Genomic DNA, 15,268 nt, shown 5'->3' with positions numbered 1-15,268 from the left:
GCCGAACCCAGTCGCGGTCCCCCCCGCTCATGGCTCTGGTCCCTGCCCCGGCGGCTTCCAGCAGCAACAGTTGGGGGATTCCGCAGCCCAGACTCCCGCGTCCCCGCACCACTGTCGCAGCATCAGGCGAAGGAGCTGGAGGGCTAGGCGACCCGAGAGACGAACGTCTTGGGCGCCTCGCCCGCGTCCTTCTCTCACGTCCCCCGCGCGCCTCTCACCTCGGCCTCTCTTCCTCGCCTCCTTTCCTCCCACCCGGGTCCAAACCCGAGGCCTGGTCCTGGGGGTCCCGGTCCCCCGGCCGCCCCTTCTCTGGGTCCCTGCGCCTACCCAACTCTCCCGGTGTGTCCCGAGCCCGTCTCCGCCGGCCTTGCCTGCGCGGCGCCCGAGACCAGCCCCAAGTTGGCGAAGTTTGCCTCCCCAGTTTGCCTCCTGCCACTCACCGGTGGGGAAGGGGCGCTGCGCCCCCGCCCAGAGCCTGCGCCGGCCGCCTCCCGCGCGGTGCACGTCCCGGCGCCTCCGCTCCGCGCGCTGGCGCGTTCGGACTGAGCTCGGCGGGAGCCAGAGCCCAGGAGCGCGGGGCCGGGGCCGCTGGCGCGGCCTGGCGGGCTGCGCTGAGCCCGCCCCCGCCCGGCCCCGTCCGGGGCTAGGCTGCGCGCCGCCTGCAGCTCCCCGGGCTCTCCAGCAGCCTCTGGCGGAGCGCTCCCCGCTGCCCGCGCGCCCGCCCCGCTCCCGGCCCGCCCCGCCGCCCGCACCCGCGCTCCTCCACCCCCTCCTTGCCGCCGCGCGCCGTCGCCTGGGTCTCTTCGCCCCTCTTCAGGACTGTGTCCCCAGCACACTCAGGGCCAAGGCAGCCTCAGAGAAAACACCAGCCCAGAATCCTGGGTTCGAGCCCGCGGCTCACTAGCTGTGTGACCTTGGGCCAGTTAATTCGGAGGATCCCTCAGTCTACAAAGTGAGGCCAGCATCTGGGGGGCTGGCATTTAGACGGTGAACATGCTTCGTAAATTGCAAAGTGCTATGAAGATTTTAGTGCTGTTGGCTTGTTGACCTGGCTGGAAACTGATACGGCCCGGGAGGCATTGGAAACAGAGTGGGGGACCCACACAAGACGTGTAGGGGCCACAGAGAGAGACCGGGCAAGCTGCTGCCCACTTTTTCTTTTCTTGTTTTGGTTGTATGGATGGTTAACCAGGCAGTGAGGCCAGCAGAGCAGGCAGGCTGGGGTCCCAGGGCGCCTGCAGTGTGGGCAGACGGCAGGCAGGCCGCAGCAGCAGGGCCCTGGTGAGAAAGGGTGGGTCCATGCCAGGCCTGGCTACCAAACCCACCTCCAGCCCCCTGAGGCCCCAGAGCCGGGAGCTGGCTCTACAGCGCCACCTGGGGGCTGGAGGGGAGCTGCGGTTGGAAGGTGACCCCAGGCCCCAGAAGAAATCACAGGCACATCAACCATTGGCCCTCAGTTGCATCTGTTTTATTTTCAGCATATTGTGAACCTGGTGACCCTCCGCAGTCCAGCAGGAGAGGTGGGCGGGAGGAAGGTCAGCTTGCACTTGCACCCATCCCTAACTGAGGTTATCTCCTTGCTGAGAGTTAAACCCACATTGGCAGGGGTGACCTTCTGGCAGAAGGGAGTGCTCATTGGTCTCTGGAAAAGAGGCAGCCAAGGCCCCATGTCAGGGCAGGCAGAGGATACAGCTGTGGTGCAGAGTCCCACGCAGACTGACCCCAGCCCCTCTCGTCTGTACAGCACTCTCCTCTCCCTGCCGGGCTGGGATCTGGGCTCAGCGCCCCAGCAGCCGCAGCATCTCCAGAGGATCCAGCAGCTTCTCCCTGGGCTTCCCAGTACCCTGGCCCCTGGACACCTCTTCAGCATCCAGCTTCTCCCAGTCTGAGAAAGAGATGGGCTGGATCCCTGAGGCAGAGGGAAGGTGAGTCACTGCCCCAGCTCCTCCTCCATCCCAGCCCAGAGCCCACCCTCCCAGTGGAAAGGCCCAGGGGCTGCCCACCCCATCTCCCAGGAGTTCACATGGGGCCCAGACCTCGGCTGCTGAGCAGGGCTTTGATGGCCGCATAGCCAGGCCTGGGGCCAGACGGCAGCAGCCCAGCCTTCAGGTCCTGCAGCAGTGTCTGGCTGGTGAAGAAGCTGTCCGTCATGGTGGTGCCAATGACGCCTGTGGGCCCCCGCTTCACCCAGCCGCTGCAGTAGAGGCCTGGGAGGGGGTTACGAAGGGGCAAAGGAAGGGCAGTGGCCTAAGCCTCCAGTATGTGCACGTGGGCACACGCACCCACATGTCCCGAGTCCTCCCAGCAGCCCCGGCAGCTGGGCCCACTGTGGCCACTGCCCCCCCCCCCCCCCGCCCCGATCCTGCTCAACCTGTTTTACCACACCACCTCCTGGTACACCTGTGTCCCTGCAGACCAGGAGCTCCCTGAGGCTGGGAATGGGTTTACCGCAGGAATGGATAGGCGTGTGGATACTGAATCAGACCGGAAGCCCCTGGAGACCAGGGACTGCTCTGTAATCTCCAAACCCAGCACTGAGTACAGGCCCTAGCCCAGAACAGGCCTCCCTCGGTAAACTGAACGATGTATCACCACATGTAAGTGGGCACCTCAGCCAGACTGGAAACTCCCCGGAGGGCCAGGAGGGTGGGGCTGGGTTCCAGGACCCAGACCCCGGCCCGGCTCAGAAGTTTTCAGTGCGTGTCACCGGATGAGTGAATGAATGTGAATGGCCCTCAGAAGACACCAGCCTCCCCCCACCGCAGCTTGGTGCCAGCATTCTTGCACCCTCTCACCTGGCACATCCACAACCCGGCCCTCCATATTGGGAATGACCCCAAGTTTGGGGTCAAAGGGCACGCTGGGGTCAATGGGACGGCTTTTATACCCAATGCTGCTCAGCACCAGCCCACAAGGGAGGTCCTCCGTGTCTCCAGTGGGCACTGCCCGGGCAGTCTCACCGACACCCTGTTGGGGAGAGCGTGAGCAGCACCTGCTGAGGGGAGGAGGCCTGAGAACATGGGTGCCTCTGGGTAGCAGGAGACTCACCTCCAGTCTGGTGACGGCCAGGCGGATGCCTGCCGCCCGCCGCCCATCTGCTGACGGCAGCACCTGCTGGGGGCTTCGGAAAAAACGGAGACCCCAGGCTCGGGCGGCCACTGCCTGGCGGGCGGCGTCCTCCCCTCCTGGCTTCTCCGTGGCTGTCTGGAGCAGCAGTTCCGCCAGCCGCTTTCTCGGCCGGGGCATCTCTGTCAGCAACACAGAGCATCTATGTCCCTTGGATGGAGCCCTCGCCCCGGACACCCTCCCTCAAGGCCTCGCTGACCTAGACCATCCCCTCTCCCTGTGAGCTGGGGGGGCCAGGCCAGGGCCCCTCACCCTTGATTCTGTCCTGGAGGCCCAAGAAATCCGCAGGATCCAAAATGGGCTGGGTTCCGGGCAACTGAATCATCTCCCGAAGCTCCTTGGGGTGGGGGTGGGGTGGGGAGTGGGGGAGTTGGTCAGGCCCAGAATACTCTCCACTCCTGAGCACACCCCCGAACCCAGGCCAAGTAAGGGACGCCACTAGCATGGAAGGACTGGGCCCCGTCTGGCTCCTCTCTTCCACCCCAGGCGGCAGCATTCCAGGGGACTCTGCCCTAACCCACCTCCCAAGGGAAGACCGTCTTCTTAGGACCCTGGCCCCTCTCCCTCTGGCCCCAGCACCTTAATGGTGAAGGCCACTTGCAGGGGTCCACGTCGGCCAACTATCCACACCGTCTTCACCCGACTCTGTCTCAGTAACCCCAGGGAAGCCTCCGTGATGTCTGTTTTCTGGCACGAAAGGAGGACCTTAAAGTCATCCAACTCTAAGCCTCTCCGTTTGGTCATGTCCCTTCACTGAGCCTGAGGGTTGACAGCTGGAAAGTAGCCCTGCTCCCCCTGGTGGCCATATGGAGCACTGCCGCCAATTCTGCAAATGGTTCAAACTAGTAGCAAACCAGGCCCATGCTCTTTCACTCAACAAGTGTTTACCATGTGCAGGGGAGAGGGGGTGTAATGGTGCACAGAAAAGACATGGTGCCAGCCCTCACAGGGCTCCTGATCTGGTAGAGAGATACTTATCAAATACTCATCAATAAGTGTAAAATTAAAGTGGTCACAACATGCTTTGAAAGAGTAGACAAGTCTACCAGAGGAAGGTATAAGGCTTCTGGAACAACTGAGCTAAGAACTAAAAGATTAACCAGCAGGAGGTGAGTGGAAAGTGTTCCTAGCAGGGGGAGTGGCATGTGCAAAGGTCCAGGGGCACACTGAACATTTTGCTTTTTAAAGGCCCATGTAGCTAGAGTGCTGAAAGTAAACAAGAAATTGTATGCGATGAAGTTCACAGGCTGCCTTTCAGAAGGCCTCTTACTGACACCGGGGGAAAGAGAGGCACTGAGCTCAGCTGGGAGGGACGCACCCTGAATGCTGCAGCAGGGGCACCGTGCTACAGGCGACCTCCCCCACCTCTCCTGCCCCTAACCTCCCACTCACCTCCAGGTGCTCAGGTGGGGTCAGCAGAATCCGGGCCACGTCCAGAGCCACGTTCCCCTGGCCCAGAATCACAGCTGTGTCACAGCTCAGGTCCGGCGCCAGCTGGAGGGACAGGTCTGGATAAGGTATCCCTACGATGGCTCCAGTCAGGCTCCCAGCCCACAGCCCCTGGGCTCCCCAACAGTGGGGACGTGCACCCCATCTGAACCTCCACTCAGACCCCCTCCCCCACCTGACCCCACCCTCTCTTCCCGACCCTTCCAGTTGACCTCCCACCTCATCAGCCTGATGAGCCTTCCAGTCCCGATGACAGCTCCCTCTTCCCCCAGCCCTGGCATGTAGGAGCTGCCCGGCCCTGGCTGAGAGGTGGGAAGGAAGAAGCAGCAGGGTGCTCCCCACACTCACCTCCTGGTTCTCAGGAAGCCCATTGTACCAGCCCACAAAGGCCCGAGCCGAGAACACACCAGGCAGCTCCTCGCCGGGAATTTCCATGGCCCGATGGTCCTCTGCTCCGTAGCTCTGAAGAAGGACCCAGAGCCCTCAGCACCAGCCACGGGGCCACACAGCCCACCAGCCTTGGGGGCTTCCTGCCAGCTCCTCCTCCGCTTCAACCCCGCCCACGCTCAGCGGTTGGACCTCACCCCATGCCTTCCGTCCCTCAGCCCCCACCTCCTGCTGCTGCCCTGCCCAGTCCCCTCCTCCCCTGCCCATCACACTCACCAGAACCACAGCATGGTAGGCCTCCCGCAGCTCTGGCACAGTCACATCCCTGCCCACAACCACATTGCCGTGGAAGGCACAGCGGTCAGAGCGGGCCGTCTGGGTGAAGGTGTGGATGACATTCTGCCGGGCCCCCGAGTGGGAGGGGTTAGGATGCGGCAGCTCCAGGGACCATGCCACCCTCACCCCACAATGTCCCCAGGATGGACTCTAGGTGGCATCTACAGGGCCTGGGGTCATCCCCTCTTCATGTGACCAAAGCCTTCACACCTCCCCTCCGTGCCCAGAGAGACCCACCTTCACCTCAGGGTGGTCAGGTGCCACACCAAAGCGCACCAGGCCGAAGGGCACGAGCTGCTTCTCATAGATGTCCACGCGGGCCTGGGTGTGGTGCTGGGGGAGAGGGTAGCAGGTGGTGGGCTGAGGGAGGGGCCGGGCCCGATGGTCCTCCCCTTCCCAGACAGAACTGGGAGCCCAGCTCAGTGGACAGAGGACACAAGGAGGCCTCGACCCTCAGTGAGGAGAAAAAGACCCCCTGACTCTCCGTCTGCCAAGAGAGCCAGACGAGAGGAAGAGGGCGGCTGAGGTCCGGCCTCTAGGAGTGTCCACCATGCAAGACGGCGAGAGCTCGGCCAACGGGAAGGTGCTAGCTTTCCCTCCCCTGGAGGGGCTCGGGAGCACCGGCATCCGCTTGGGGCGGATGTTCCCATAGCCCTGCCTTAGAGCCCCTCGCCACTTCTAGAAATGCCGTCAGGCTGATGACCTGAGAATCACCTTTGGACATTCTTGCCTGCCTTGGCTGTGGTCTCCGAGATCATCCTGTCGGAAAGGGGACCAAGCTGGACAGGGAGTTGGGGCCTGAGGGGGGCCGAGGGAAATAAAAGTGGCCCTGCTCTTCGTCTTAGAAAAACCACCTCACTCACACGTCGGTTCGGGGCACCTAGAAGGGCCGTGGGGGAAGGCATGGGATTAGGGGTCAGGCACCAACCAGCCACATGACTGGTAAGTCCCAGGATCTGCCGCTTTCTCTGTAAACTGGGACAGATAACAGCCCGTCAGGGTTGTTGGGAAGCATCCTGGAGGTCAGAACAATAAAAGACTCAGGGCCATAAGTAGGTTCAAAGTCAAGCAACGTCCAATGACAAACTGCCCTGCCTACCAGCCCCAACCTGGCACTTGCTGTGATGCTCCCGATTCAGTGGGACTCGGGCCACAGGAGCTCCTGCCCTCCAGTTGCCTTCATCCCGACAGACTCCTGCTCACCTCCTCGCCTTTGTCCAAACCCCACTTTCCCTCCACTCCACTGCCCGCACCCAAGTCCAGGTCCCCCACCCACCCACCCATCCGTGTCTCCTGACTTCCCACGGTGTCTGCCACAGGTGGCACCTGACCCACCTCCTTCAAACCCCACTGATGCGATACCAGGTAGAGCTCCAGTTTCGGAGCCAGCAGCCATGGGGACCCCACCGCTCCTTGGCTCTCGGACTTCTCTGTACCACAGAGCATCCCTTCCGGCGTGACGCTCGAGATGAAATGAGCAAGGCCGGGAGCACTCAGCCCAGCGCTTGGCCCCCAGTGAGTGTGCAGTCAACCGAAGCTACCACTACTATTACTGTTGTTGCTGCAAGTCACTGCCTCGTTCTGGAACCTTCCCTGGCTGCCCACCACCACAGGACAAAGTTCAAGCTGCTGAGCCTGGTGGACAGCACCTTACACAATCTGACTTTACCTTCCATTCTCATGGCGGTGGGCCCTTCCCTCGAGGTCGCACCGGTCTCTCCGAGGCCAGCGCCATAAAGCTAAGCCTGCTGGACGTGTTGTCCCGCACGGCCGACCTGCCTCCCAGGGAGCCCTCTCCTCCTGGCCCTGCAGCTGTCCCCCTTCAACAGAAACCTTCTCTGAGCTTCTCCCAGTCTGGGACCCCACTTCCCCCAGGCACACATCCCCTGGGGGAGTTTCATCGGCTCCCACCTGTGACCTCAAATTCCAGTGGACTAGCTGCTATTTCACTCCCTCCCTCCTGCCCAGACCTCGCCACAAGCTCCAAACCTGAGAGCCCTGGATGACTCACCCCAGACACCCCAAACCCATCTGTGAAGCTGCCTCCCCTCCCCCCAGACCTCTCCCTTTCTGTTTCTGTACCCCCTTCCACACACCCAGCTGGAGCCCAGACCCTGGGCCCTCGACCCTGTCGGGTCACTCCCCACCCTCCCCTCCTCCTCCCCACAGCCACACCACGGCTCCCCTCTCTCCCCGCAGCCAGCCCCTCCTCCGCACTCCGCTGTCTGCCCTGCAGGCAGAGACCGCTGTCAGAAATGGGGTGCTGGCAGTCTCTTGCCTAAAACCCTTCGGTGACAGCAACCACCTGTAGCAGCGGCACCAGATCGCCCCGGGTGTTTAAAATCGTTGATTCCTGGCCCCCGGCCACAGTTTGATTAGGTCTGAGCTAGGCCCAGAAATGTGCATTTTTTTAAAATATGTTTTTATTGATTTTTTTAGATAGAAAGGAAGGGGGAGAGAGAGAGATAGAAACATCGATGAGAGTCCAGCCAACCATCAATCGGCCGCCTCCTGCATGCCCCCCACTGGGGACTTGGCTCACAATCTGGGCATGTGCCCTGACCGGGAATCGAACCAGAGACCTCTTGGTGCAGGGTCGACACTCAACCCTTGAGCCACACAGGCCGGGCCAGAAACGTACATTTTTACTAAGTACCCCAGAGGACTGTGATGGAGGGATCAGGGTGCACAGCACCAACATAAACAGCCTGAGTCCAACCCTGGTTCCGAGCCCCAGGATCTGGGCCCACCTACCTCCTCAGGCCTCAGCCCTCAGCTCTCCACCCCTACTGGACCTTCCTGAACTCACCGCATCCCTAAGGGTCATTCTCCTGGGCCTGGAGCTGTCCCGCCCTCTACCTGCCCGCCCACCTGCAGCAACTCTGTCCTTCAGCAGCAGTTTGGCCACTCCTCCTCCACTCCTCCCTGTGCAGTCCCCGACCCTGGATTCACGTGAACCCTCTTCCCTTCACTCCCCAATTCCCATGTTAGCTGTCAGGTCCTTGAGCGTGGAGACCATGCCTGTCATGCTCATGCCATGCATGTCCCCAGTGCCAAGCCTATGCCTGGAACATGTCAGTGTCCAGTAATTGTTTATAGAACCGGCTAGCATGGTGCTTAAGAGCAGGCTCTGCTGTCAGACTGCCTGTGCTCAGATCCCAGCACCTTCCCTGTGCAGGGACCTTGGGCAACCTCACAGCCTCAGTGTCCTGACCTGTGAAGCGAGAGTCATGACACCTGCTTCGCAGGTTGTCTTGATGCGATGAGATGCTGTACACAGTGCCTGACTCCACTAAGTGCCACTGCCCACGTGTGCCGTGCATGTTCCTGCCACCGGAGCACAGCCAGTAGCTTGGAGCTCCCAGTGGGCAAGGACCAGCTCCTCCCACAGGGAAAGTATGTGCAAGTGTTTGCCGGCCGGGTGCAGGCCAGAGCCTTTGTTCACACTGGAGGCACTGAGAGTCCTGCCTCGAAGGCCCAATCTCTCTGCTCCCTAAAACTCAGGCTCAGCTACAGCTAACAGTGTCCCTTACACAAAACCCTCCAGGGCCTCCCTAGCCCCTATGCGATCCTTTGTCTCTGACCCAGAGCCCAGGCTTGTCGGACTATGTGGCACCTTGCCTGGGATGACTCCCCACACATGGAAGGCCCTCAAGAGCCCGTGGCCTCCTTCAATGCAAACCCAACACACCTTCTCCAGGAAACACTTTCTGACTGACCTCACCTAACTCGGCTTATGCTGGTCATATCATCGGAATTAGCTCTTTCACTTGTGTTGTATAGAAGGCATGCAGTCACCCTGGCAGGTGTGGCTCAGTGGTTAGAGCGTTGGCCCAAAGACCAGCGAGTCCCAAGTTCAGTTCCCACTAAGGGCAAGTACCTTGGTTGCAGTTTGTCCCCGGCCCCGGTTGGGGTCGTGTGGTTGCAACCAGTCGATGTGTCTCTCTCGCATCAATGTTTCTCTCTCTCTTTTCCTCCCTCTCTCCCTCTCGCTCTATCTGAAGATAAATGCAAAAATGTCCTAGGGTGAGGATAAAAACATTAAAAAAAAAAAAAAGGAAGGCATGCTTAGGTCACTTTTTAGCAAGGTGACCAACTCATCTCAGTCTTCCTAAGACCCTCCCAGTCCTGAGCAAACTGGGTCAGTTGGTCACCTCACCTTTTAAGTATCTGCAAATGTATGTGTATAATTAATATATTCATCCTTTCTCCTGTCCCTTCCCAGATACTCCAAGTCCCTCCAAAGCAAGGCCATTCTCCCATATCTTAGTCAGCCTAGGTCTCCCTTCTCCCCTCCCCCACCACAGCTCTCCCTCCCTCCCACCATCGTCCAAGGTCTGGCAAACTCTCAGGGGTAATTAGTAACCTTGGAGCCCTGCCCACCAAGGCCAATACTGTAAGCCTTGAGACCCTGACCTTTGGAGGAGGGAATGGGGGTGGGGAGCAGGCTGAAAGAACAGCACAGGATGGGGAGAACTGAAGCCACTGGTGAGGAGAGCACGGGAGGTGGATAAAGTTACAGAAAATCCTGAGAAGAGGGGGTTAGATGCAGGATGCTGGGCACAGAGCGGAGACAGAGAAGAAAGAAGCGGAGATGAGGGGCAGGACAAAGTCATCCTGCAGCTCTGCATAAGCTCCCTGGAGGGCTTGGCCAAGGAGGCACAGCCAACCATCTGCCGCTGACCACTGACCATGGCCTATGAGACAGACCCACTTCCCTCATAGCTGAGGACCTAGAGTGGGGAGCCCCAGACGTAGGTGACAAAGTGTGTAGAAAGTGTCCCGTCTAGATGAGTTGGGAGCCCCATCCCATCAGGGATCCAAGACTGCTTTTAAAACCCAAAAGGGTGGGGCTTCCTCTTAGGATTGGAGCAGCAGTGAATTGTGGGTGAGGGAACCAGGAGGGCATGGCTTACCTTTAGCAGGTGTTGTGCAGTGTAGAAACCAGCTGGGCCACTGCCCACCACACAGATCTGGGGGGTCTGCTCCTGTGTGGAGAACTGTTGCCGGGAGCCTGGGGAGGGGGAGGGTCGAGGGAGGTCAGAACAACACTCTCTCACCACTCCCAAACCAACTTCAGTGTCAAACACAAGGTGGAATTTCCCAATCTTCACCCTCCTTCTGGTCAAGCTTTGGCTTTTGCAGGGTTCCTTACTTCACCTGAACCTCAAAGGCCATGCCTTCATTCAGAACCCTGCATTTCACACATGAACTTACTATGTTGCAGATGACCTACTCAACAACCCCCACCACCCAGCCCTGAACCTGCCCTGCACAGTACTTCATTTTTCTTATGGGGTTCGCTATCTACCCAGCTAGAATACTACATCCTTCCAAAGGACCCCATATCATCCGAATCTCACCCCGTGGATGTTCCCACAATGCCCCCATTTACCGCTCTAACCCCTCTCTCCATGCAACCCTACATTGCCCCAATAGACTCGTCTTATTCCTATGGACCCCCGTTTCGCCTCAGGCTTCTCTCATGCCCTACAGACCTCCATAGCACCCTCATTCACTCCTTCTCCCTACTGTGGATATCACTGTCTCCCTTCTCACCTTTGTTGACCCTTGTTTCACCCTAGGGCACCTCACCCCGCAGGCTCCCATCTGCCCCCGTACAACACCCCATCTCGTCCGCGTGAGTAGACCCCTCCAGTCTCGCCCCGAGTCCCCTCTCTCGCCCCGCTCCAACTCTGCCGCAGCTGGACTCCCACCCCTCCACGTAACGCTCGCAGGCCTCCCGCGCTCCCGTCCAGCCCCAGGGGTGCCCAGCTCCTACTTGGAGTGCTCCTGGCGGGAGGCGGCCGAATCCGAGGCCACGCCGACCAGTGCCACCAGCGCCAGCAGCGTGAAGCCATGGCTGGGAAGAGGATCCAGCCCGCGGTACTGATCCCGGGGACTGCCCAGCTCCGCGCTGGGCGCGGGCTCCGGCCTGGCCCCGCCCTGGCCCCGCCTCAAACCCCGCCTCCCACGCTCTGGGAGAGCACAGAGAGGTTGCTCCACCCCCATGCCCGAAAAAATCCCGCCCCCAAAAGATAAGCCCGCCTTTGTATCCACCCCCTTTTATTGAAGGCCCGCCGCATAACTTCTGGTCCCTGCGTGACCTAACACATTGCTGCCCAATCCTCACCCTCCCTCCAATTGTCTGACTTCTAGAGTTAAAGGAGAGCAAATCGTCGTGCTGTTTCAATCCCGCTTGAAGGAGCGAACCAATTAGAGGAGAGTTTACTTATCCTCTCGTAGCTGGCTGATGACGCAAGAGCCTTTCCCTTGTGATAGGTACTCCCCTGCCTGGGCTGGTTTCCTGCTAGCCAATCACCAGTGGATTCGAGCAAGACCGGAAGTCCCGCAAAAAAGAGTCTCCGCCAGGACCTTGGCGGCCCTTTTCACCCTCTGGGGTGCTCTATTGGTGTGACCCCAGCAAGATGCGCAGGTGAAAAATGTCCAGACTTGTAGAGAATTTTTTTAAAAATTTATTTGAGTCCAAACCGATGACAGTTGCCAGGAAGCAAGACCTCAGATGCTCCCCAGAATAAGTTTTGCAGTTTTTAAAATACATTTGAAATTAAAGAGGGAACATAAGGAAGATTACATGAAGGTGGGAGAAAGCAGGGCAGGGATTGGACTGCAAGGCGGTTAACTAGATTATGTGCTCTCTTGAGGGTGATTACAGCTCCGGAGGTATTACTTATGGTATTTCAAAAACAAGTTAACCTAAATGCACAAGAACAATGGACAGGACTGGCATAAAAACCTTTTACTAAAGATGTTATAGACCTGGGGCATGACTACCCACCAAGACTTGCCCATTTAGGAATTTATAATCAAATCACCCTGTGAGATTACTTTCTGTTGAACCCCTTTTTCATCCACAGAGATCTTGTCCTGCTTCACCCCTTCCCTTTACATAGGTGAGGAACTGGATCTGCCCCAGGTGCTGTGGACAGCCAGATCTTGACCCTGTCCAAGGGTTGGAATAGTGTGAAGTGAGTGAGGCACAGGCCTCGAGTGCAAAATTTAAGAGAGCAGAAAACACTTCAGTGATCAACATAAATAATAATTTAATGCAACATTGTATTTATTTATTAATACTTTTTCTTTATTGATTTTAGAGAGAGAGGAAGGGAGAGGGAGAGATAGAAACATCGATGAGAGAGAACATCGATGGGCCGCCTCCTGCATGCCTCCCACTGGGGATCAGTCCCACAACCTGGGCATGTGTCCTGAATAGGAATCGAACTGGCAACCTCTTGGTGCATGGGTCGATGCTCAACCACAGAGCCACACTGGCCAGACACAAAGTGTGTGTGTGTGTGTGTGTGTATATATTTTATTCTCACCTGAGGACATTGTTCCATTTTTTTGTTCAGATACAGAGGAAGAGAGAGAGAGAAACATCGACGTGAAAGGGACACATCGAGTGGCTGCCACCCGCACAACCCAACCAGGGCCAGCAACAAACTGCAACCAAGGTACATGCCCTTAGCGGGAACCGAGCCTGGGTCTCTCTGGACCGCAGGCCAACACTCTAACCGCTGAGCCAAACTGGCCAGGGCCACAAAGTATATTTTTAAATGACAGGATCCCAGGAAGTGTAGTGCCAGCTTCAGCTTCCTTTTCTCCCAAGGACCCTCTTGTCAAATGCTTCCATGGAAAAGCCTTCCTTGACCCATCCTCTCCCAAGCTGGTTTAGGACTCCTTGTTGTCCTCCAACACTCTACCCCAGTATTACTTATTAAACTGCCATATTATACTTAATTGAAGTATAACAGACAGAAAAGCGCACAAATCAGAAGTGTACTATTTGATGAATTATCACAAACTAGATGTAATCATGTAACTACCACCCAGATCACGAAGTCGAATCTGGCCAGCACCCCGGGAGCCCTTTGTGCCCTTTCTCATCGCTTCCCCTCCCTCCTAACATTCCAATTCCTAATAAGTCACTTTGTTTTATGCCTTTCTCACTGGACCAGAAGTGGGCAGACTATGGCTTGCAGGCTAAATCCTACCCAGTACCTATTTCTGTACTACCCACTAGCTAATGGTTTTTTAAATATAAAGAGTAATACTTTGTGACATGTGGAAGTTACACAAATTCAAAACAAATTTTATTGGAACACAGTCATGCTCATTTCCTTACATATGTCTATAGCTGTTTTGCACTTTGATGGCACAAAATGCTTTGCGTATTTGTGACAGAAACCGCATTGTCCACAAAGCCCAAGATATTTACTACCTGGCCCTTTTCATGAGGTTTGTTACCTCTTGCACTAGACCATAAGCTCCAGGAGGTTGGGGCCCAATCTCATTCAATCTTATATCCCCAGAGCTTTGTACAGTGCCTGCCACATAAAGGATGTTCATAAAGAGTTTGTCTTGCCAGGCCGGTGTGACTCAGTGGATTGAGCATTGTCCTAAGGACTGAAAGGTCCCGGTTCGATTCCCAGTCAGGGCACATGCCTCAGTTGCGGGCTTGATCCCCAGTAGGGGGCGTGCAGCAGGAAGCCAATCAATGTTTCTATCTCTCTCTCTAAAAATAAATAAATAAATAAATAACATGTTTTTTAAAAAAGAGTTTATCTTAATGATCAAATCATTTATCATCCTTCCACATGGGAGGAAGAGCAGATTCAGGATCAGATATCCCAGAAAGCCCTATAGGGCTCCCCTCCCAGAGGCACTATGTTTGGTGGTTAAGAGCAAAGATTCTGGACTTGGACACACTGGGTTCAAATCCTTCTTCCCCCACTTACTAGCTGTATGACATTGAGAAATTTAATCCCTCCAGGGCTTACCTTCACAACATGTAATGTGAGGAAAAATAGTGCCAAGTTCTTTTTAAGATTAAAATGAAATGGAATAGTCCTGGCTAGTTTGGCTTAGCAGTTAGAGCATCGGCCCGTGGGCTAGAGAGTCCCAGGTTCGGTTCCTGCTAAGGGCATGTGCCTTGGTTGCAGTTTGTCCCTGGCCCCGGTTGGGGTCATGTGGGTGGTAACATCGATCTCTCACATCGATGCTTCTCTCTCTCTCTTCCTCCCTCTCTTCCTCTTGCTCTATCTGAAGATGAATGCAAATATGTCCTCGGGTGAGGATAAAAAAAGAAAAAATGGAATAGATAAAAACCGTGCCATAAGTTTTGAATAGATGTTAGCCATCATCATCCTCATCAGTATTGTCACCTCTGATACGCCTGTGTAAATGAGGTCGTAGGTCACTGCAGAGCCCTAGAAGGGCTTCATTCCCTCCTGTCACCGCCCCTCCCCTCCCAACCCTATGGCTCCATCACAGTCCACATTCTCAGAGTCACAGAAAATCAAGTCTCAACATGATCAAATGGCTTGTTTCCAGGTGCCTGTGGTACAGCCCGGTCTGGTACCAGGGCCTCCAGCTGCTGCCCTCTCCCCACTCAGGCCCAGATCAATAACAGCGAGCCATTGGTTATATATTAGGATGGTTTTAATCATTAGCCAGGACTATGCAGTGGGGCCTTTTCTGACATTGCATTTTTCATGTGGAGATTTGGCAGTTGTATTAGTCGCACTCCTTGACCTTAAGGCCGTTTCTGAGCTCCTAATGCATTTCAAAAGAGCAGCAGTAGCCCTGGCTGGTTTGGCTCAGCAGTTAGAGCATCGGCCCATGGACCAAAGAGTCTTGGGTTCTATTCCCGTCAGGGGCTCGTACCTCGGTTGCAGTTTGATCTCTGGCCCTGGTTGGGGTCATGCGGGAGGCAACCAGTCAATGTGTCCCTCTCACATCAATGTTTCTCTCTCCGTCTCTCACTCTCTCTCTACCTGAAGATAAATAGGAAAATATTCTCGGGTGAGGCTGTAAAAAAAGATAAATGAAATAAAGAGCAGCAGGAAGGTATAGCAAGGCAGTAGGCTGGGAGGCTGCCAAGCCCGCCTCGTTCCAAGAAGGCTGCTTGGTTCCAAAACCGCTCAGCCAGCCAGGCTTCTGGCAGGAA

The 15,268-nt window shown here is 56.7% G+C and overlaps 1 protein-coding gene across 2 annotated transcripts; it reads right to left on the bottom strand.

Annotated features, from left to right (window-relative positions):
- Positions 1–1,456: 1,456 nt before the first annotated feature.
- FDXR (ferredoxin reductase) lies at positions 1,457–11,209 on the bottom strand. Of its 2 annotated transcripts, XM_036268511.1 has the most exons (12): positions 11,081–11,209; positions 10,215–10,312; positions 5,536–5,631; positions 5,239–5,361; positions 4,924–5,037; positions 4,519–4,620; positions 3,706–3,813; positions 3,379–3,463; positions 3,049–3,248; positions 2,796–2,967; positions 2,037–2,207; positions 1,457–1,909 (listed from the first exon to the last, which is right to left on the bottom strand). In XM_036268511.1, the coding sequence occupies exons 1-12, from the start codon at positions 11,157–11,159 to the stop codon at positions 1,779–1,781; spliced, it is 1,479 nt and encodes a 492-aa protein (XP_036124404.1). In that variant the 5' UTR covers positions 11,160–11,209; the 3' UTR covers positions 1,457–1,778. The 2 variants fall into 2 exon arrangements, with proteins under 2 accessions (XP_036124404.1, XP_036124405.1); XM_036268512.1 differs by lacking the exon at positions 5,239–5,361.
- Positions 11,210–15,268: the final 4,059 nt, after the last annotated feature.

This window comes from Molossus molossus, unplaced genomic scaffold (assembly GCF_014108415.1).
Source record: "Molossus molossus isolate mMolMol1 unplaced genomic scaffold, mMolMol1.p scaffold_m16_p_19, whole genome shotgun sequence".
NCBI classification, from domain to species: Eukaryota; Metazoa; Chordata; class Mammalia; order Chiroptera; family Molossidae; genus Molossus; species Molossus molossus.
The sequence above is the reverse complement of the archived record's forward strand: the minus strand, read 5'-3'. Positions and strand labels throughout refer to the sequence as shown.